Source organism: Colletotrichum gloeosporioides, assembly GCF_011800055.1.
Source record: "Colletotrichum gloeosporioides strain Lc1 chromosome Unknown consensus_6, whole genome shotgun sequence".
Classification (NCBI taxonomy): domain Eukaryota; kingdom Fungi; phylum Ascomycota; class Sordariomycetes; order Glomerellales; family Glomerellaceae; genus Colletotrichum; species Colletotrichum gloeosporioides.
The window spans coordinates 623,638-646,242 of NW_025544651.1; the positions used below are offsets into that span (position 1 = coordinate 623,638).

At 52.8% G+C, this 22,605-nt stretch overlaps 6 protein-coding genes across 6 annotated transcripts; 4 read left to right on the top strand and 2 right to left on the bottom strand.

Annotated features, from left to right (window-relative positions):
• Positions 1–431: 431 nt before the first annotated feature.
• GCG54_00014582 (Nonribosomal peptide synthetase 12) lies at positions 432–8,626 on the top strand (the record flags this gene model as incomplete). The annotated part of the gene is made up of 3 exons (XM_045414407.1): positions 432–3,380; positions 3,441–4,588; positions 4,642–8,626. 3 exons carry the CDS (start codon positions 432–434, stop codon positions 8,624–8,626), a joined length of 8,082 nt encoding a protein of 2,693 aa, XP_045270985.1.
• Positions 8,627–8,907: 281 nt separating this feature from the next.
• On the bottom strand, positions 8,908–9,966 carry GCG54_00014583 (uncharacterized protein; the record flags this gene model as incomplete). Its single annotated transcript, XM_045414408.1, has 2 exons — positions 8,908–9,571; positions 9,623–9,966. 2 exons carry the CDS (start codon positions 9,964–9,966, stop codon positions 8,908–8,910), a joined length of 1,008 nt encoding a protein of 335 aa, XP_045270986.1.
• A 1,322-nt stretch (positions 9,967–11,288) lies between these two features.
• On the top strand, positions 11,289–13,150 carry GCG54_00014584 (Mannosyl-oligosaccharide 1 2-alpha-mannosidase; the record flags this gene model as incomplete). Its single annotated transcript, XM_045414409.1, has 6 exons — positions 11,289–11,436; positions 11,488–12,108; positions 12,158–12,369; positions 12,421–12,640; positions 12,690–12,943; positions 13,001–13,150. 6 exons carry the CDS (start codon positions 11,289–11,291, stop codon positions 13,148–13,150), a joined length of 1,605 nt encoding a protein of 534 aa, XP_045270987.1.
• Positions 13,151–13,866: 716 nt separating this feature from the next.
• GCG54_00014585 (uncharacterized protein) lies at positions 13,867–14,869 on the top strand (the record flags this gene model as incomplete). Its single annotated transcript, XM_045414410.1, has 2 exons — positions 13,867–13,958; positions 14,032–14,869. 2 exons carry the CDS (start codon positions 13,867–13,869, stop codon positions 14,867–14,869), a joined length of 930 nt encoding a protein of 309 aa, XP_045270988.1.
• A 2,785-nt stretch (positions 14,870–17,654) lies between these two features.
• On the bottom strand, positions 17,655–18,257 carry GCG54_00014586 (uncharacterized protein; the record flags this gene model as incomplete). Its single annotated transcript, XM_045414411.1, has 2 exons — positions 17,655–17,975; positions 18,048–18,257. The coding sequence occupies 2 exons, from the start codon at positions 18,255–18,257 to the stop codon at positions 17,655–17,657; spliced, it is 531 nt and encodes a 176-aa protein (XP_045270989.1).
• A 1,005-nt stretch (positions 18,258–19,262) lies between these two features.
• On the top strand, positions 19,263–20,684 carry GCG54_00014587 (uncharacterized protein; the record flags this gene model as incomplete). The annotated part of the gene is made up of 5 exons (XM_045414412.1): positions 19,263–19,428; positions 19,618–19,739; positions 19,798–20,183; positions 20,238–20,333; positions 20,402–20,684. 5 exons carry the CDS (start codon positions 19,263–19,265, stop codon positions 20,682–20,684), a joined length of 1,053 nt encoding a protein of 350 aa, XP_045270990.1.
• Positions 20,685–22,605: the final 1,921 nt, after the last annotated feature.

Below are 22,605 nucleotides of genomic sequence, written 5' to 3' on the forward strand. Positions count from 1 at the left end.
GTAGCCATCTGCTGCGCATTCCACATTATTTCACCACATCAACGCCCGCTTCCCCCCTCGCCGTCTTCTTTCTCTTGCTTCTCCTTGCTTCCTACCGGTGATATCGTCCCCTGCCCTCGTGTGACAGAGTCGTTGGTTCTTCAAAGAACCTCGTACCAACAAACGGCCCCCCGAAAGCGTCATCCCCCAAACACTCCCTCGACTGTTCGTCCCGTCCAACCAACAACACCCGGCACCTTTGACCCTCACCCAGGAAGAAAAGTCCACCACCTTAAAGGACCGACGTCTGATCTGTGTAGTCGGCCACCCGCACCCGGCCGCCACCTTTGTTTGTGTGTTTTATGTGTTATTGAGATACCCCCTCAACGCTGTTTCTGCAGCCTCTCTTCTCTTCTTCAGATCAGATCGCGACTCGGACCACTTACACCACCATGGCCGACTCAGTCAGCACCAAATTCCTCCCCAAAATCGACACCACAATGTCGTCATTACTACACACAGAGTCCGTCGAGGACAGGCTACTCTCAGCAACAGCCGCCGTGCTGAGTTTGCCGCGGAACAGCATCGAGCTGTTCGACTCGTTCGCTGACCTCGGTGGAGATCGACCTGCCGCCATCGAGCTAAGGAAAAGGTGCATGAGCCTCGGACTCGGAGTCAGGACGAGCGACATTCTTCGCTGTCACACCTTGGCGGAGCTTCAGACCTGCATCACCCCCTTCGGCCAGACCGTGCCTGTGCCTGCGTCCAAGGAGTCCGACGAAGACAGCGCTTCTCCCTCCGATGTCTTCAGCTCAAGTCCCAGACGAAGCAGCGGCGGTTACTCAACATCATCGTGCGAATCCACCCACAGCGCCGAAGTAGCACCCTTGAGGGCACCACAGGTTGCCATTGAACGCTTCATCGAGTCCACGCCCCAGGTCACGAGCGCGGCTGTTATCAGGCCAAAGGCCGGCTACCTGGAGGGAAAGCTCGTGGCATTCATCACTCTGGCATCCGGTCGGGTCTCCCAATCCAGCCTCTCAAGTATCCGCCTCATTCCTCAGTCGCAAATGCATTTTGCTGGAAGCCAGGTCGCAGCAGTCCGCCTGGCTCTCGAAACCTCAGAAGGGGCTCACTCAGTACCAAACTCATGGATCGTGCTCGACCAGATGCCTTCCGACGGTGAGGGCTCCGTCGACCGGAGGCGGCTCCAAACATGGATACAGAACATCAACGAAGACATGTACCACCAAATTTCCAGCCTTGAATCTCATGAGCTCTTCCAGGAGCCTTTGACCGAGATGGAGCGCATCCTGCAGAAGACCGTGGCCGACGTTCTCAGGATACCACAGAAGCAGGTCGGCATGAACTTCTCATTTAGCCAGCTCGGCGGCGACGACATCTCCGCCATGATGCTGGTCGCTGAGTGTCGGACGGCATCCATCGTAGTAAGACCAGAGGACGTTCACCAATGTCCAACGCTCGGCCAACTAGCGGCACTCGCGATCCGGAAAACTCAGCACAAGACCGCATGGAATGAGGAGTCACTTGAAGGATTCAAGTTGTCGCCAATGCAGCAACTCTACTTTGACACTGGCATCGGTGGCCGTCTGGAACAACGACTTGCCCCGAATGGTGGCTACCGTTTCAATCAGAGCATCTTGCTGCGCGTCAAGAACAACTCAACTCTCGAGGACGTCCACGCCGCCATCGCAACAGTAGTCGGTCACCACTCCATGTTGCGCGCCCGGTTTCGATCCACTGCCGACGGCTGGATGCAGCGGATAGTACCAACGGTGGAAGATTCGTATGGATTTCGCTATCACTCAGTTAGCACCACGGAAGAAGTTCTCGGCATCATTGCAAAGACGCAGTCCAGCATTGACATTGAGACTGGCCCCGTCTTCGCAGTCGAACATTTCCGCACACACGATGGCCAGCAGCTCGTTTATCTACTCGCTCACCATCTCGTCGTGGACATGATGTCATGGCGTATAATCATCCACGACCTCGATGAGCTTCTACGCGAGGGCACTTTGTTCTCTGAGCGCTCAATGCCATTTCAAAGATGGAACGAGCTCCAGGAGGAGTACATCTGCAACAACGCAGATCAGTTGGCGCTTCCCTATCAACTTCCGAGCGGCCAGTACAACTACTGGGGCCTCGAAGACTCACTCAACAGTTACAACGACATCGCGACGGCAAGCTTCACTCTCACTGCGGAATTGACCGCCATTCTTCACACAGCATGCAACCAGGTCTTCAGAACAGACATGTCGGACATCTACATGGCCGCATTAATGCTCTCATTCAGCCAAACATTCCACGACCGCCGGGCGCCGGTGGTTTGGAACCAGGAGCACGGACGAGAGCCCTGGAGCCAGGACATCGACATCACCGAGACAGTTGGCTGGTTTACGTCTCTCTGCCCGGTTTCGCTTCAAGTCGATATGGCCGACGACTTTCTCCAAGTTCTGCGCAAAATGAAGGACACGAGGCGATCCATTATTCGCCGTGGCTGGAACTACTTCGCTTCAAGGTACTTTGGTCCTGAAGCGGCTTCCCGCAATGCCGAAGGCTGGCCATTCGAGGTCATGTTCACCTACGCTGGCTCAGTCCAACAACTGGAACGAGAGAAGGGCGTCTTGGAGCAGCTCACCATTCCCGGTAGACTGCTCTCAACCGATGCTTCAGACATCGGCCCGGACGTCAGCAGAATTGCTCTTTTCGAGGTCTCAGCCATGGTTGATCAAGGCGCTGCATCGGTCCAGATTATTTACAACAAGAACTGCAAGCACCAAGATAAGATTACCGAATGGATCCAAACCTATGAACACCTCCTCTATGAGGCCATTGGTCGGCTCCGCTACCGCGGGCAGGAGCTGACTTTGTCTGATGTGCCAATGCTGGACACGACCTACGAGGGTTTGGCAAAGCTGAACACCGACCGCCTGGTTGCTCTCGGCCTGACCAGCGCCAAGGACATCGAGGACGTCTTTCCGGTCACCACCCTCCAGCAGGAAATCCTCATCAGCCAAACCCAGAACCTAGAAACCTGCCACAACCATGCCATCTACGAGCTCTCCGCCCCCAACGGTCTCGTCGCAGATCAGGCTCAGATCTGCTCGGTCTGGCAGCAGATCGTTGCCAAGTACCCGGCACTTCGGACGGTTTTCATCGACAGCATCTCCGACAACGGGCTCTTCGACCAGGTCGTGCTGAGGAAATGTTCGCCCGAAATGCTCTTCGTCGACGCTGAGGCGGGCACAGACCCGGTGGCCATTCTTAATGCGTTGCCGCCGATGAGTGCAACACCTTACAACCCGCGCCACCGGGTGTCGGTCTGCAGGTCCCATGCCAGTACCTTTCTGAGGCTCGATATCAGCCATGCGCTTTGTGATGTAAGAAAGAAACCTTCGTCCCGTTCGTTACACCCGATCCACGTGCTGACCTTCTTTTAGGCTTTGAGCCTTCAAAACATCATGTGGGACCTGAAGAGGATGTATAATTCCAGCAAGCTACCCATGAAAGTTCTGGACCCGTCGCATGTCGCGTGCTTGCAGTACATCTCGTCAGCGCGCCAGGAAAACAGCCTCAACTTCTGGCTGGGCCGTCTTCAGGAGACTCAACCATGCTTGTTCCCGCAATTGATGACCGTCACCGAGGGCATCATGCAACACACCAACTTCTTCATCGACCTGCCGATGGTGCAGATTGATGAGTTCTGCCGCACCCAAGGCATCAGTCGGGCAACTGTTGTTCGGCTGGCATGGGCGCTTGTTCTGCGTGCCTTCACGGGGTCAAGTCGGGTTTGCTTCGGTTACCGCTCAGCTGGCCGGGACGCTGATGGCGCTCCTGAGGGGTTGAGCATGGCAGTGGGTGCATTCGAGAACACTACTACCTGTGCGATCGGACTGGAGAACTACAAGACCGTTGTGGAGGTTCTTCGAACTGTCGAGGAAGACGCTGCTGCTTTCCGCCCACACCAGAATGTCTGCATATCAGAGATTCAACATGCTCTGGGTCTCAAGGGAGACAAGCTCTTCAACACTTGCCTGTCCTACCAGGAGGAGCCTCATGAGCTGAAGAGCAGATTCAGCTCGACCAGACCGCCGATGGGACTTGCTTGTGTCCAGGCATTCAACACACCCGACTACGATGTCACCTTCTCGTTGACTCTTGTCAATGGGCAGATGATCACTGGTGTCTCTCACAGAGTCATGACTGCTTCTCAAGCTCAGAACTTGACTAACACCTTCGGGCGTGCTGTGCTCTCCATCCTAAGCAGCGCTAACGGCTCCATCAACAGCATTGATCTCTTCACTGATAGAGACTACGCCCAGCTGTTGATCAGCGATTGGGAAACGGACAAGGCTACCGAGGCATCTCATGGTTGTGTTCATGCGCTTATCTCACAGCAAGCAAGGCTCAGGCCAGATGCTCAAGCTATTTGTGCCTGGGACGGCCACCTCTCGTACAGGCAGACGGGCCGTCTTGTTTCTCGACTTGCCACATATCTCGTGCAATGGGGTGTGCGGCCCGGTGTACCTGTACCAGTCATCCTGGACAAGAACAAGTGGGCAGTCATCAGCATCCTTGCCGTCTTGAAGTAAGTGCGCTCAAGCTATTTGACGGGCTGCAATGTTGCTGACATACATCTAGGGCTGGTGGCTGCTTTGTGCCTATCGATGCCGAAGACCGAAACAACGTCGAGACATTCATTCGCCAGCTCTCGCCGAAGATTCTCATCGCCACCGACATGAATTGGAAGTATCTCGAGTCAATCATCGAGGGCGTCATCGTCGTTGATGACTCTCTCTTCAACGTCAGCTTCCCTCTTGAGTCGCCTCTTCCCATGGCCGCGCCCAACGATGCTGCTTGCATCCTTCTATCTCCTGCCTCATCCCGCGGCAGAGAGGCCAAGGGCATCATCTTCCACCACGCCGCTCTTTCTGCAGCTTTCGTCACACAGGGCCGCGCACTCAACCTCAATGCCGACAGCCGTGTCATGCAGCTGTCTTCATTCAACGTCGACACGGCGCTGATTGAGCTGCTTTCAACACTCGTACACGGCGGTTGCGTATGCGTACCTTCTAGCGTTGAGAAGACCAGCGATATCGTCGGCGCCGCTCGCAGAATGGACGTCAACTGGACTTACATGACGCCAGTCCTGGCAAGGAAGATGACTCCGGCAGCCATTCCCAGCTTGAGAACCGTCTGCTTCAGGACTCGACGCCTCGACGAGGATACCTGCGCCCCATGGATTGAAAAGACAAAGGTCCTTCTGGCATATGGTGCTCCAGACATTTGCCCACTCGGCATCTCGGTTCTCGAGGTCACGAAGCCGCAGGATCTGACCCGGGTCGCGCGACCCTTCCTCGGCAGGTTCTGGATTGTTAATCCGGAAGACCACCGCAGACTCATGCCAATTGGTGCCATTGGCGAGCTCATCATCGAGAGCCCGACACTTGCGCATCGCTTCGTTCCAGGACAGCCTCTGGCACACCTTCCGCAGGACTCAGATGTGTCACTTGAGGATGGGAAGCCAAAGACGAGGTACTTCAAGACAGGCCACCGAGTTCGCTACATGGACGATGGCATGCTCGACTTCGTCTCAAGTGGCCGTGATGATGTCGAGATCAAGGGTCAGATTATCCCTGTCGCCCAAGTTGAACAGCAGCTCCGTCGCTGCCTTGGCCAAGGGATGGACCTCGCCGTGGACTCGATCATCACTCGTGATGCCCAGCCTGCACTGGCAGCATTCATTGAGCTGGGCGAGAAGCTCTTTGAGGGCTCGGAGGACCTTACCAGAATCACGATCACGACCCGCGAGCGCACTTACATCGCCAAGAAGCTCATCGAGTCTTCGGTGGGCAGCGGTCTTCCCTCGCACATGATGCCAACCATCTTTGTCCCTGTCAGACATCTTCCGGTCACCCCATCACTAAAGGTCAACCGCCGCAAACTCCAGAAGATGGTCAGCTGGCTGTCTCAAGAACAACTACTGGATTTGTCAACCGTCCCGTCGCCCGATGATGTGCAGACGGTTGGCATCAAGCCCCTCCCCCTCACACAGGTTGAAGAGCGCATGCGGTCGATCTGGTCTACTCTCCTAGGCGTCGATGCAGCCTGCATCCGCGGTAACCAGAGTTTCCTCTCTCTCGGTGGCGAGACCTTCCTTGCTGCCCAGCTCGTGGTCGAGTGCCGCAAGCAGGGTCTCATCATTGCACTTCCTGACATCCTTCGCGGCGCAACCCTCACCGAGCTCTGCCAGGGTATCACCATCAGTGCGGAGTTCACTGTCGACATTGCTGAGCTGCCATCCAACGCCTCATCTTCCATGGGCTCGAGCTCAGAGATGCAATTCGAGGAGCAGTTCATCCAGGACATCATCGCGCCGAAGATGGGCATATCTCGGGAGGAAATCACCGACGTCGCGGAGGCATCCGCCACCCAACTCAAGTTCCTCGAGACTGGTCTTCTCAAGGGAAGCTCTAGTCTCACCTACTTCACCTTCAGCTTCACTGGTCCCGTTCATCCCAAGAAGCTCGAGGCTGTCTGCATCTGCCTTGCCAAGATCCATCCCATCCTGAGAACGGCGTTCGTCACGCATGAGAGGCGAGTTTACCAGGTGGCTCTCAAATCCTTTAACCCTGAATTCAGAAGAATCGAGGTTCCGACGTGGAGAGTTGCCAACATGACTGAGAAGTTGATCAAGAGGGACCAGGCAGCGCCCTTCGCGCTTGAGACGCCAATGACCAAGTTCCTCTTCGTCGATGCCGGCAAGCAGTCTAACTTGGTCTTGCGGCTTTCCGGGGCTCAGTACGATGATGCGTCCATCTCTCTACTTCTGCAACATCTCAAGAGCATCTACATCGCCCCGTCCTGTCCGCCCCGCAGGGCAACATACTTTGATTTCGTCCGTTCCGCGCAGCTCTCTCATGTCGCCGGCGCCCTGGAGCATTGGACCTCCCTTCTGGACGGTGCCAAAATGACCCAAGTCGTCGCCCACGCTAAGCCGCCTGCTCTGAGCTCCAACATCAAGACCCTTTCCCAAAACGTTTCCGTCATGTCCCTTGCCAACCTCGGTATCTCATTCGACACAGTGGTCAAGTCTGCATGGGCAATGGTCCTTGCCAACCTCTCTGGCTCTGGCGATGTTCTCTTCGGCGAAGTCATTGAGGGCAGACATCTCCGCCTCGCTGACGGCTCCGATATCTCCGGCACCTTGGGTCCCGTTTCCAATGCAATCCCCGTCCGTGTCCGCTTCGCCGAGACACTCAGCAGCCCACTCGAGCTCTTGAAGTACGTTCATGGCCAGCGCGTCATGAGCATCCCTTTCGAGAACATGGGTTGGCTCGAGGTAGTAGAGAAGTGTACCAAGCTTCCCTACTGGACGCGTTTCAGCACTGTTGTCGAGCACCGCCACCAGGATGCCGCCAAGGAGGCCGCGATCTTCAACCTGGGCACAGTCAAGTGCAAGTTCAACATCGTGGAACCAATCAGCCGCGACATGTACGATTTGCACGTTATCTCCACCCAGGACAACCCCAGTTGCGGAGAGATCTCGATTACATTCTGCGAGAATCGCATTCCAAGCTTGTTCGCCAACGAGACTCTCAAGGCTCTCTGCTCCACCATCGAGCTCCTGACCTCTGTGTCGATGCTCCATCCCCTCATCCCCTCGACTGCCGACTACTGTGCCGCCACGCCACAAATCCCTCTCCCTCAGATTGACATGGAGCCAAAGACAACCAACGTTGGCGCAAGCATGTCCGACGACCACCGCACCTCAATCCAGAAGAAAATCTCCAAAGTCTGGACTGAGATCCTTGACCCGCGGTCCCTTGGCGTTCCAGAGAGCCAGCTCCCTAACGCGGCCTTTTATGATCTCTGGGGAAGCATGATGCCCGCTGCGCAGCTATCCCAGGCCCTTACGCAAGAGCTTCCGAAGCTGGGCATCCCGGGCTCACACAACCTGCACATCTCCATGGAGGAGATCATGGCGCACCCTACCATGGCAGAACAGTTCGAGCTTGTCGCACGAAAACTGCGTGACGCCAAGCGACGGACCATATCCGAGGTCTTCTCACCCAAGGCCCATCCGGCATGGGGCCGCAGCCTGCGTCGGCTGACCACCACCATTACTCCCAACAAGACAGTGGAGCGAGGACTGAGCAGCACCTCCGCCAGCTCATCCAGCTCTGTTGACGTCTACCGCAGCTCGACCGCCGTGCAGCAGCCCTTCATGAACTCTATCGCAGAGATGACGAGCGGTGCGCAGCCGAACATCGGCGCAGCAATCACCACTGCTTCGCCCGTAGAGTTGGAGACGGATGTACCTGAGACACAAGCCCCGGCCCAGACCCTGGCCCGCCGCCCGAGGCTGAGTCTTGCAGTCCAGCATGATGGAAGCAGTATGGAAAGCATGACCACAGGAAGCAGCCGCACTACTGATGATGAGGCCGACGCTGAGGCGGAGAATGAGGATGTCGTCAGCCCTATGAGCGCGAGCACGTTGACCACGCCGGCCGTGAGCACGCCAGCTGAGGGGAGCAAGATTCGAAGGAAGGCCGGCAGTGTGTTCAGTCGGATGAGCAGGATCGGGCTTGTCAGCCCTGTGAGTGCCGGGTCTAAAGCGAGTTGATTGATTGATGCTTGTTGTTTGCAAGCGATTGGCGTCAGGTGATGTTTTCGGACATGAAAAGAGAGAGTGGCGTATGGATAATGTCGATAATTTTCATTTGTTTGGGGAAAAGATCAAGAGAGAAAATTGGTAGGCCGTGGCATGAAGATATCCCAATAAATTGTCTTGTCTTTGTTCAACTCGAGCCTGTCTGCTTTGTCTCCATTGCCGCCTGTGATCCTTGCCAGACTTCGTTCTATCAACCATTATTCCAGATATCATACATCGTATCGTCTAATCCATCAAATAACTCGAGGGTATCGTGCATCTAGCTCCGCAACATACTGAGGGACAGGCATCTCCGCCATTCCTGCTGGTCTTCCATCTTGATAACCGTAAAGCTCATGATAGTACGACTGGTACGCATACTTGTCCGGCTCGTACGGTATTGGTGCCCGCGCATCAAAAGCTGGGGGCTCTTCTGAATTGCGAAATTGCCGTCGCCTTCTCCTCCAGAGCAAGAACGCAACGAGAAATATTGCAATGACACCGACACCTACTCCGACCCCAATACCGACAGTCGTGCTAAGCTGCATGCCTTGGGTTACTGCCGTGGGGATCTCTGTTGGGGTGGACGGCAGTATCGTTGGCGTCGGCTCTGTGGGTGCTGTTTGCCGGGGAAGCGCTGAAGCGTCTGTATTTGTTTCTGCTGGTGGGCTGAGGTTGGTTGTTACGGTGGCAGATAAACTGGATGGAGCGCCGGTAGCCCCTGGAAGAGTGTTCCATCCCACAACAGCAATGGCCCCGATGAAAGACTCCCACTCTACGGTGGTGGTGTTCATCCTCCACCGACCCTCTGACACATTAGAAGATGCAAACGTAAGGACGGCGCCAGTCAAAACGTTGGACCGGCAGTCTCCGACAAGAGACCCGACATGGCCATTCGTGTTCGTTAGGGTGTAGTCTCTAAATAAGTCGGTTAGAGAGGACTCGGGAATTGGATGCGGCGTGGCTTACGGCGGACAGCACATTGCCAGCGTACTGACTTCATCTTTCACGTACGAAGCGACGGTGGACCATTGGTAAGGGCATGTCAAAGGTCCGATGCTCATGGCAGTGTGCCCGTCGCCGTTGTAGACTCCGAGTCGCCTTTGCTCCCACCATGTCGTTACAGCGGCCGGTGCGCAACGGACTCTCGTATCGACATCAATTCCGAAGCCTGGGTCATAGGCTACTATACTGAAGCCGTTGAGTCGGAAGACGGTTGAACAACTCGATGGCGGGGTAAAGACCGTTGGGAGCGCGATGAAGGATGTGATTTCGCCGGATGCATTCGTCTCCGCAGGGTATGGCTCAGCCATCTTGTCGCCGAAGAGAGAAACAGCCTATGGAATAAATTAAAAGAAGGATGAAAAGTATAGTTAACGTAAAGATCGTGATTACTTCTGGTGTAGCAAAGATTTTGGAAGAAGCACAAGGTCAAAGCCGGGCATGATCTGCCCGACTTACACCGTCTATGGATCACATTTACTGATGCGCTCCGTGACCAACAGGCAGACGACTGAAGATAAGGTCTTTCATCGTCTGCCGGCGCGCTGGCGGCTGCGACTCTTCTCTAGCGATGAAGACATCTCATGGCCCGCCATAAGGTCCATTGCATCTGCTGAAGTGCGGCGCAGGTTTTAGCTAGGCGCCAGTCGGGCTTCTTTCAACCTTGGACTCATCTCACGATGCTGTGTTCCCACCCGAATCTTCGTTGTTGGTGCAGATGATCAACGCACCAACACTCATGTTAATCGTTGGAAGCAAACATGAATTCATGCCAAGGAAACCGAAATGGGGATAGGCCACGGGCGCATACTTATTTCACACTGGTTTACGCGCTGTTGTCCCCTTTTGAGGCAATGCTGCAGCAGTTCTACCAATCATCAACAACGGCCCCAAACGGCGACCGTAGCGCGCGGGAGAGAACCAAGAGAAACCCATGCCAACCAACCATCGATTTATGGGGTCTCGACGAGTGAAATCTCTTCGTTGGTTCGAGAAAACAACATCGCACTGGTCTTTGTCTTTTTTAAGGTCATTGCCTCGCCCAACCAGCTCCTCGGTATCCAATAGCGTCAGCCAGCTCGTAATTGCTCAGGTGATGTTTACCTGAGCAGGAGTGCCAACTTCAGATTGCAGGAGATGATGACCAAAAGACCGGTCTACCGGGGATCTGCGCCGGTCCAATGCCATGCGGCCATGGCTTCTATGCTACCAACACATTTGAAGTAGCCGCCGACGGCCTCGGCGATCGAAACATCGGGATGCTCGCGGCAGGGACCGCTGTCGCGGACGCTAAGCGCCGTAGCGTCCCGGAGCCCTATTGGAGGCTATCCGTCACTCTCCCAAGATTCATCATGTACATATTCTTTGCTGAACCGAGGGCACTGCGGTTGTTCTTGTCCGCTCAACTCTTCATCATTCAGTGCCATTTGATATGGCGTCATCACCAACCAGACGCGGACGACGAAGTTCGTCAGCAGATTCAGTCTACTCGTCCTACTCTGCCTCCAAGACCACCGAATCAATTGGCGACGACATTAGAAGAGCCAGGCGCTCATCCCACCATAGCAGGAGAAATATGCAGCGCACAATTCGCAACGTCATAATCATGCTATGCTTTATTGGGCTAGCAAGTATGTTCGTTGCAAGCTACTTCTCAGATCATGCCCTTGGGTGCTCGCAATTTTCACCACATTCCCAATTCGTTGATTGGGACGCTCGGAGGGAAGAAGTCAAAGAAACCTTCGTCATCAGCTGGGATGCATACAAGAAGCACGCTTGGGGTGAGTTCTGCTGCATTCTGTAGTGACCAGAAGCACATGCTAAGCTTCCAGGTAATGATGTGTTCCACCCACTTGCAAAGACGGGCAGGAACATGTCCCCATCAGGCCTAGGATGGATCATCGTTGACAGCCTCGACACAATGATGCTCATGAACTTAACAGAGCCCCTTTCTGATGCACGCAAGTGGCTTCATCGCAGTCTCACCTGGGACCAGGACCAAGATGTCAACACTTTCGAGACCACGATCCGCATGCTGGGTGGTTTACTTTCCGCGCATTATCTTTCGACGAAACTGCCTCACGTTGCGTCAAAGAGAGACTCTGTGTACCTTGCCAAAGCAATCGACTTGGCGGACCGGCTGCTTGTTGCTTTCGACAGCAACTCAGGCATCCCTTATGCTAGTGTCAACATCGGCAAGAGGAAGGGCATCCCATCCCATTCCGATGGTGGCGCTTCTTCGACGGCAGAAGCGGCTACAGTGCAGTTGGAGATGAAATATCTATCACATCTGACAGGGAACGATGTGTACTGGAAAAAGGCCGAGCATGTGATGAAGGTACTTGATGACCAGAAGATGGAAGGTGGTTTGTTACCGATCTTCGTGCATCCCAATCATGGTCGCTTCACTACAAGAGAGATTCGGCTCGGAAGTCGGGGTGACTCATACTATGGTGAGTAAGGTGTCCTCTTGTTGTTTGTGCTGTTCTAAATCAGGAGCAGAGTATCTCGCCAAGCAATACCTCCAGACGGGAGAGACGATCTATCGTGACATGTGGGAAGACGTACTGGATGGGATTCAAAAGCATCTTGTCACCACAACACGCAATGCTGCTTTGAAGTACATCGCTGAACTTCCCGCGGGTGTTGGAGGTGCTCTCTCGCCCAAAATGGATCATCTCGTTTGCTTTCTTCCTGGTACTATTGCTATGGGTGTGAGTATTTCCAAGTCAGCCCTTTACATCCATGTCTGACCATGCACCTAGGCTACGGAGGGCCGAACGTTGGCCGAAGCTCGTCGCGATCCGGAATGGACGCCCTATCATGAAGATGATGTGCAACTTGCCATCGAACTCATGAAAACCTGTTGGGGCATGTACGCTGTCACAGGCACTGGACTTGCGCCGGAGATCGCATGGTTCAACGCCACAGAATACGACCTGCAACCGAACCCTGGTGATAGAAAGCAGCGTAGTGCTAGTAGCAGTAAGCATTTTCCCAGTGTATGTGGGCCTTTTCTGACATCTTCCTGCAGCACTGTCGAACTGGCACAAAGACTTTATCATCAAGCCTCTGGATGCGCACAACCTGCAGAGACCCGAAACAGTTGAAAGTCTCTTCATGATGTACCGCGTAACTGGCGATTCAATGTACCGAGAATGGGGTTGGAAAATCTTCCAAGCCTTTCGGGAGCACACTATGGCCCCTGACGGAGAAGGCTTCACGAGTCTCAATGATGTGCGAACAGTACCACCATCAACAAGAGACAACATGGAGAGTTTTTGGCTGGTAAGAAATGCATGATGAGTCAATTATAGTGATCTGAGCTGATACAGCGTTCTACAGGCCGAGACTCTGAAGTACTTATACTTGCTGTTCTCTCCAACAGATTACATGCCTTTGACTGAGGTCGTGTTCAATACCGAAGCACACCCCTTTCCTCGATTCACTCCGACGGGGACTATGACAACTGGGTGGGAGAGGTCGCCACGGTGAGAGGAGAAAAAAATAGGAATGAAAAAAAAATAAACCCCCCATTGACCAGAAATCGCTACAAAACTGTGTATCATGTAGTTTGTACGACTTATGAATAGACAATAAGATTTTTTTTCAAGGCGATACACCTTGATTATATTCTCACGAGAGGCTCCTCAGAAATGGCACTAGGACACACAGAACGGGGTGGCTGTACTCAAGGTATCATGCCTCGCTGTCAAGTTCATGTTGTCGTACCTTCAACAGGGAATGAAATCAATGGATTTTCATACAGAACATCAACCTTAATTTTTCATGATAGCATGAGATCGCAAACAGATACAATGGTGCCGGGATTAATCTGCGGAAGCCGCTTTTTCGCTGCTAACAGGTGAAGATAACCCGGGATTGGTGGGATGCTGTAGCCCAACTGATTGGATCACTTCCAACACGCTCGCTACCGACGGCCCCGGCGGTGCTAGCGGTTTTGAGATATTCTCCCCGGCCGACGCTTAAATGCCCGGGGTGTCACTGCAGGATGTGCTTAGTCAAACCAGTTCAAATGCGGTTGTGATGCCCGTTGCCGAGGTTGCGGCGTTTGGCGAGCTGCTTGGCGGTTGGGCTCGAAGGTGGTTGGTCACCAATGATCTGGTTATCGCTGAGGTGGCGCGATGAACCCTTCAATTCTGGTCTCATGGTAACGATATCTCGAATCGTTGCCTCTCTCGTCGAAAAAGATGACCTCGCGCCGCCTTGTGATGCCTGTCGAGGCATGCACTTCGGTCGTTTCTTATGCTGAAGGCGGATCAGACGTCTACGCCAACGAAAAGTACGTTAGAAATGAGATCCGTCTCTATTTCTACGCTGGTGCATAGTAAGATCTGGCTAACAAACACAATCAGTCGCCCATGGGATCCTCCTTCAGAAGCGCGAGGCATCTTTGGGGGCTTCTTACTTGCTCAGTCAATCCGTTCTGCCCAGGAGACGCTGCCATCCTCGGAATACTACGTGCATTCCCTTCAGTCAACCTTTATACGCCAAGGTTCTAAGGACTCTAGACTTGTTCATCATGTCGAGAGAGTTGCAGATGGACGGACCTTTGCCACCAGAGTCGTGCGAACCATTCAAAATGACAAGTCCATATTCATGGCATTCATCAGTTTCCAGAAGTATACAACGAAGAAAGATCCATCAAATATCTTCGAATACGGGACGAAGATGCCGAGCATGAATGGGAAGTCTCCAGAGGACATCGAACCCGGCTACAAAGCGATCAAAAGCTACATGGGTATTCCTCCGAACATCGTAGAGGCCCTGCCGAACCCGTTTGACTGGCGTTTTCTGCCCTACGAAACTACCGCCGACCCGACCAGATTCGAGTCGCTTAGTTTTGTACGCGCCCCGAAAGTTTCGGTTGACTCTCAAGCTGTTCATCTCTCTGCGCTGGCATACCTGACAGATATCTGGACCCTATCTGTGCCTCATATGGCCTCAAATGCAGAGTTTGGCAAAATGAAAGGCACGCCGGGAATGCAAATCACTTTGAACCACTCGATAGTCTTCCACGACCCGAACGCAAAGGTAGACGATTGGATGGTATGTCTAAGGACCACGGAATGGGCTGGCGACGGGAGGGTTCTCATCACACAGAGGCTTTGGAATGCGCAGAATGGGACTCTGTTATTGTCTTGCACTCAGGAAGGTCTGATACGATATGCCAGGCAGCCTGTGAAAATTTGACCTGGTTATTTTTATGTGAAGTAGAAGGCATTGAATCGAATAGAACACTGTCGTTGAACCAGATCTTCAGAGCTGCTCTTCTCCCCTGTCCCCTGCAGTGTCGACGTTTTAAGGTTTCCGGGTTGTGACGATACTGTCAACATGGCACAGGGAGTGGACTGTAGCGACTTGTCTCTGCGCATGACTTCGTCAGCTGTAAAGCTTCCTTCTTCAAATCGTAGAAGAGAAGGTTTCTTTACTGGCCACCACAAGTTTCTGGAGTAGAAGGACGCCTAACATTGACTTTTCACTATGTGAGTATCTTCCACACGAAGAGGAAAAGGTCCGCAAACTCGGGCTGGGCCTCTTCTTCTTGGCGTGCGTTAATAACCCCGAGTATCCCAAGAAATCCAACCTGTTCCCACCGCTCTACACCGCTACACACTGCCGCATAAGGGGCTCTTACCTCCTGTGTGGACTGGAGAAGTGGGCTCCAGTGAACTTCCAATGAAGGATAGTACGAAAATTCCCGGCGCGGAAATTGGAATTGAGAGTGCCACCATTAGTCTGTTGAGAGGGAAAAAGGCTGGTCAAATCACACCAGCCCAGCAAAAAGAGAACACAAACTTGACGGGGGTGGCAAATACTAAGGGGTCCCGGGGGACCGCCGGTAGATGCGATCCGACAAGATTGCACGGACACCAACAAGTCACGAAACAGGCCTTTCAACACTCACAGCTTCTCATAGTGAATGAAGAAGAGCGTGTAGGTAATTTACTGTTGCTTGTACCATTTTAATGCAACGTGATCTAGGGTCTACTCCAGATCTCTTATCAAAGGAACTGATCCCGGAACCATCCGACAAGCCATATTGAATAGGGGTTTTCCAAAACTGTCACCCTCCATATTTTCATGGTCACTTATCTCTTGTTGTCTCTTTCATAGGACTTACAAATGATGCGTCGACTCGTTCCGGTCAAGTCCGATGTTATTCAGGGAGCCATCAACCTGGGTTTGGGCTATGAAGTTGCCTTCCAATGCGACAGTGGGTGTGGTCAGGGTAAACGGCAGTGCAGAAACATCGACGTCCCCTGAGAAGTTGAAAACTCACTACGGAAGCCTCGCTCTTTTATTCACGCTAGTTGGGGTTACTGAAATTATTAAGAGCCCGAGAAGATGCACGTATTTACAGAGCAGGGAGAACGCTGCCCTAACATACGATTTCGACGGAACCGAGATCGAGCAGAGTCTTTGGACCGGTCTGGGTCGCATGAATTAGCGAACGGGAACCTGCATCTCCTTTCAGCCTTGGATATCTTCTGGAAGGACCCCGACTATTCGGTTCGTATGCGGCAACCCGTTCGTCGTGGGCTCTTCCGCTACCCCGGGTCAGGGGCCTCGTGCCATCAACGCCACAGTAAAGAACGACATTCCTCATGAGTTCCGGCGACTTTCTCGGTGCGTCTCTTATTTCCGCGCATTTGCCGCCTTTGTCACAGCCTGAATATGACATATCGCTTCTCGTTGCCAAACTTCAGGTGGCTGTTCACTCCAGTCATCGCCCGCACCAACCAGACCCAGAAGTCATCCTAGCTCGAACCAAATCCGCTCAGTTCCCGGGCGAAATAGATTTCCAGCGACTGCTATCACACCGCCAAGATGTCAATGCCGGGGTTGCACGTCCGGGGGGGAAGAGAAGAACACAAACTCCCGCTCCGCCATGATCACAATTCGCAACATGACTTCCAAAAGCAGTAAACGCGATCCCTGCGCATGCATTGACTCGGTGTGAATTATGTGGCACTCAGACGATACAAAGGATGTACTCATTTACCATCTGGGCGGCAACCAATCCCAAGTCTCGTTGGAACTCGTTCTGACGCAAGGGTCCAGGTTGCTTTCTTTCGAACCGACGCCAACGAACCAATCCCGAGGAGAGATACAGCAAGGGGTAGGGCCGCCATCCAACGACAACGCTCTCTTGACGACCCGCAGCAACCCCTCCCGCCAGGCTCGGACTTTGAACGTCCAAAGTTGAGATTCTTCCCCTCGAGCCCCTGCTGTAAATCACACAAGCCCATTGTTGAAGCAGAACAATGGCTAAGGAATGTGTTTGTATCCACCTGCTATCATGGATCCGGAAGTCCAGGCAGCCAAGCCCGGTCAGAAGCAAACATTGAATGAAGACCCGCCAGGTGACACGGATGAAGTTTTTCGGACGGACCTCTAACCAGGCTAGGGGCCGAAGAAGCCGACGAGATGAAGTGTAACTCCCATGGAAATAAGGCCAATGATGTCTAGCTCATTCTGATAAAAATGTAAGGTGGGATTCGTGAGCTGGCATACATCTCTCGAATTGACGACGCCGACGCTGGTGTCTCGTGCCGTGCCTGCAGGCGCACTGCAATGAGAATCAACGCAGCATGGGTGGGATGGGATTGACTGATGGCCGTCATGTGGTGTTCCACATTTCACCTACCACCGGCCTACACTTGGCAAAGTGACACTCCATGTGTTCACCGGCAATCTCATTGGGATCGGTGCAGGCTTGGATTCTGGGCATTCGCGGCAGCCAAGACCCATGTTCTCATGGTGACCCGCGATCATGGTGGTCTTCGATCACGAACGCCTCTCTTTGGAGCAATGATGGGCAGGTTGAGATGTGAGCGATAAGTCCGATTGTATCATCATTGACCTCTAAACCTACAACGGTCCTTGTACTCCGATTAGATCCATAACCGTTTTAAATGCCATTTATCTTGCCAGTCACCGTTCGCGATCACTACCCAGGGAGTTCGAGCTGTTCTTAGTTGTAGGAATCGAACAGCTGCTGATACTTCTCCCTGTCTGCATCGTTGCCAATCCAGACATCCTTCTTGTCATCCACCACCTCAAAGTGAGCGCCCACGAAGGAAGCGACCTGACCGCCACCAAAGGCAGACTTGTCGATGAAGACGCCTTCATCAGGAAGAACCACCTCAGTATAGTACGGGTGAGAGATCATAGCAGCGAGATCGTCAGGAGAGCGGTAGAGAAACATCGCAACTCCATCGAACTCGACAGGAACATCAGAGGCAGGCTCAGTTGCACCGGCCTCGGTAGGGAGTACGAGTCCTCCAATGCGGACCTGTGACGGGTAAGCGAGTGTTCCAGACGTGGCCTAGATAGGATAGTGGATGGTGAGAAGTGAATCACGAACCTGTTGGTAACGCGAGATGTTGAAGTAGGACGCCAAGGGAGCGACCTTGGGTGCATGCTGGGTATACCAGTAGTCCCAGAATTCAGTCTGCGTGTAGTTTGGGTGACGTTTGACGTGGGTCAACATCTGCGTGAGACCGTTTCTCGTGCAGATCGCCACGCTGCTGGCGAAAAGCATGGCGGCAACAGTGAAGGGGACGATGCGAACCATGATGACGATCAACAGGATAGAGAGAGAACTAGGGGTGTGATGTGGGCAAGATCGAACGGTTGGAGGGTAGATTGCGAAGATTCACGAGTCGCTGGATTTATCCGGGACGATCTTGACACAAGAAGAGGACCGTAACGTACCATTTAAGGACTCTCAGACCCAAGGCGGTGCAAGTGTATCTGTCGACCTTTGGGTAGGTGGCGTCTCCTTCGGGAGAAGAACTCCGTGGGAATCATAACAGCTGGACTGGAATATTGGATATCCGGCCGGAACCTCTGAATTGGTATTGTTTGCTTCCTCCGGTGAGCCGCAGCTCCCTGCCAGATTCATGCGCAAGGAATATGGTAAGCACTGCAGTCCCATCTGGATTGGCCCAATTTCTCTTCCAGCAAGCAAACACGGTGAACCAGCTCCCCTGGTAGTCGGAACATGGGTCTCCGATCTTGCACCAACAGTCTCGTGGACTGCAAGCATTGATAGCCCTACCTACCGGCCGTAAGCTTTTGCAATCTACAAGCCAAAGCAAACAGGCGTGACTTTTGGGCTGTTCAGAAGGAGGTCTGGAGTTGAGATATTGTCTCTTTTGATGAACACAATACCACAGACCCGAGACCCCGGGAATTTGGCTTGATGGTCCCCGATATTGATAACACCATCCAACGCCCGACTGGTATTCTGACGGCTTGCGAAGTGCTTGGAAAGGATTTTGCAATCACGACAGTTGGATATAATACACCTAGCAGGTCTCGAACAGACGCACTGTCACAGATTGGTTTGTGCTTCTTCTTCTTCTCTTGAGCTCAACCGGTTTGTCCGTGCCATCTTCAGTCACTTTCAGCCTCTCCTTGGCCGTTCTTACCCAACACCGGTACATTCCTTCTCGCTTCTCTCTGCCTTTCTCGTTCTACACCGCCGCCCTCGCCGCAATCCTTTGGCGACGTGATCGCCCCGTGGCCCGTTCTGATGGCTATCGAATACCCAGTCACGAATGGCACAACCACAGTGATGTCGCCTCCTGAAGGCTATGTCGTCGACTTTGAGAACCCGCAGCGGCAGAGTGTGTTGGAACACTACCTGGTGTTTGGCATCTTGGGTCCACTCGCTCTGGTATGCCTAGTCCAAAGGTTTTATACCAAGTTGGTATTTTCGGATGGCCCGAAGATCGATGATGGTGAGCCCGAAATAACTCTCGCTGCCAACGCGTAACTCCGACTGATCGTGATTGCTATCTTTAGCATTGATGCTCGTTGCCTGGGTAAGTTCACCAAGACGCGAGTTTGCTCGTGTCACTTTTGTCGCCAGTCACTGACTCGTGAGGTCAGATATGCTCCATCGCCATGCAATCTTTACAAACCTGTAGGTCAGAATCCTTTGCCTGCAAAGACTTCGGCTAAGCAAAAGACGCTAGGGTCTTGCGCGATTGGCGGCTTGGGTCACCACGCTTGGGAAATGTCCCTTGATGTCTGGGCCAAGCAGGCCCTCGTAAGTCTTCTGAACTCGACACAGGTTGAGGCATTTACTGACATCCTTATGTCTTCAGGTTAGCTACATCGTCGCTCCGATATTCATCTGCGCCAACGGGTCAACGAAAGCTTCGCTATTCTTCGCGTATCTCAAGATCTCCCCTCTTCCATGGTATCGCCGAGCAATCACCGCAGGCATAATAATGGTATTTTGCTATACCGTTGTGATTGCTTCGATGCTCCTGTTTGGCACGTGGCCGATTCGTGCAAACTGGGATCCCTATGTCGAGGTGTCGGAAACACACAGACCGCTGAACAGCGCGATGCTTTACATGGCTATTGCTACGTCAAACATCGTGTCCGATGTTGTTCTCTTTTTAATCCCTATTCCAATGGTGCTGCGTCTTCAGATGCGCCCCGTTGTCAAAGTCGGCGCCTTGATCATGTTTGGAATCGGTTCCCTGTAAGTCTGCTTCTCCAAAATTGCACTGTAGCCCATTTTTGACTCGAGTTCCAGGACTGTCACGACATCAGTTGTTCGCATGGTTTATCTCCAAGCCATGCTCAAATCCACAGATACGGCTTGGGTTGCCGCGCCCGCCAACGTCTGGTCGTGAGTACCCTGTCTCTTTTCATTCTATACCGTCACGGCGGACAGCTCACTGATACTTTGAGATCCAGATTCGTCGAAGTGAATTTGTTCATCATCTGCGGCTCGATGCCTACATTGCGAAGGTTCTTCAGGTCCATCGCGCCCAAAATCATGGGGTCCTCACACGACATTTCACGCGTCAAGCACGCCGGACCATCCAATTCCTCTCGCGGGCCTCGAAGCGAGTATTCGCAATTCGACACGCATTCCCACTACGATGTTGAGATGAACAGCATGTCGAGCCAGCAAGTAATTTTGGAAGAAGATAAGAGCGCAGTGCGCCATGCAAACTTCGAAGTCAAATCACAGTAATACTAAGGTACGACTATTGGATATTTTGGAGTTGGAGGATCCAGCGTTTTCTTTTTTTCATGATGTACTGGGCGACTATGCGTATGAATGGTAATTTGCATGTTGATCGGAAGGGACATAGAGCAACTCAGACTCGTTGTCGAGCCTCATGGGCAAGGAATGAACAAGCGTATATTTCCGGTGTGCGACACGGAAAAGTCAGCGATGCATTTTGAATCAAAACACTTTTTCTCTCACTCAAGTTCCTTCGTCATTGCTGTGAATACCCAGTCTGTTGTTCTCCAGGCCTATTCAAGATCGATCAGCGTCCATACGATAATCTGGTCCTAGTTGAAGGATAGCGCTCCCCTGTCTTCATCAGACATGAGAGTGTGCCGACATGACAAAGGACCTCGCATCGGCCCCCAATCGATCGACACATTTAAGCATTTCCCCCGATCGGAAATGCTCCGGTTTGGCCGGAATTTTGGCCCGATAAAGTGGGTTCACTCACGGGCCACCCCCGCTGATGCCGATCACCAAGTTCGGCCGAGCGCCGGAGAACATGGATTTCTTCGGCTGGGCAACGAAAGTGGGAACCCCCTTGAATGGATGGCACTTTATCAATACAAGAATGAAGTCGAGCTGGATGTTTGTAATGATATCGCATTACGTAGCTCTGGGGTAGCTCTGTGATAGCTTCCCAAATGCCATTCTGAAGTCAAAACCACAACGCGTCAGCAGTGTCGAATCCTTAATTTCACCACAGCAACATGTGGTCTTGATGAACCTAGCGAGGGGCTCTCTCAACGAAAAGCAACACCATTGCTATCGGCTAGGTCCTCTATGATGTGATTCAACATTCGTTTGGCTAAATTTGTCAACTTCAGCCCCAGTTCGGCGGTTCTCATCCATGCAATTGGTATTCTGGTGGTCAATTGTGGCCGAGCTTTGGGCCTCTATCTCTGCCCTCCGCACAAGCGCCTTTGCGTGGTGTCTTCAACCTATGTCATAAGTGAAAGGATGTCTGGGCATCAATCACAACGTGGGTGCAACTGCGGATAAGCCAGGAATTGTGAATTGTCCATGCATCTTGCCAATAGAATTGTGCTATCAGTATGCACTTGGCTACTCAGCGGAACCGTATTTTGTGCATCATAAGCATCAAATGAGCCACTTACGGATACATTAATACCTATGCTAAGTCTTTGAGCATGCATTTCCACCAATCAAACCAAAGGCTGCAACGACTGCTCTTGCCAAGAGTCTGCATTATTTTCATCCAATGCTACCAACCCTTAACAATCCCTCCACCCGTCCAACCTGTGGCTTAATCGACATTGCACAATTCAGAATAAAAGTCGAAATACGAAAAAGAAACAGCCTAAGTTGACAGTGGGACTCTCTCGTCCGTGCCTCTGACCCGCATTTACCCGCCGCGATCCCGCACAGCTTGGCCAATTTACCTGCGTCCGTGTTGGAATGGTTGCGAAGATCAAAAGGCATGGATCCATGGGTGGCCGCTTACAAGTCGCTTACAACCCTGCTGACCACTGACTCTTCTACTGAACCGAACCACCCGACTCGCTCGTTCTTCCTGGAACTTTAACAGACAGACAAAAGAAAACATTTTGCTGCTTTATCCGCCGTTGAATCGGAAACTTCGCCGGGGTAAACCTGCTGCTTTAGCCAGTCCATCGTTTCAATCTGCCTGTCACACTTTGGAAGGCACTCATTCCCAAATCATCTACTTCTTTGGCAACTGCATGGGCAAAAAGAAAGCAACCATGGCAAAATCGACGGCGGCCAAAGCCCTATTCAGAGTAGTCAAACCTGCCCGCCACAAAACTCGCAAGTATCATACCGAAATGGTGAATCCTCCGCCAACAGCAACCCACATAAACCCCATCAGAGCTTGCATAGTCTGTGAGGCGCATCTGCA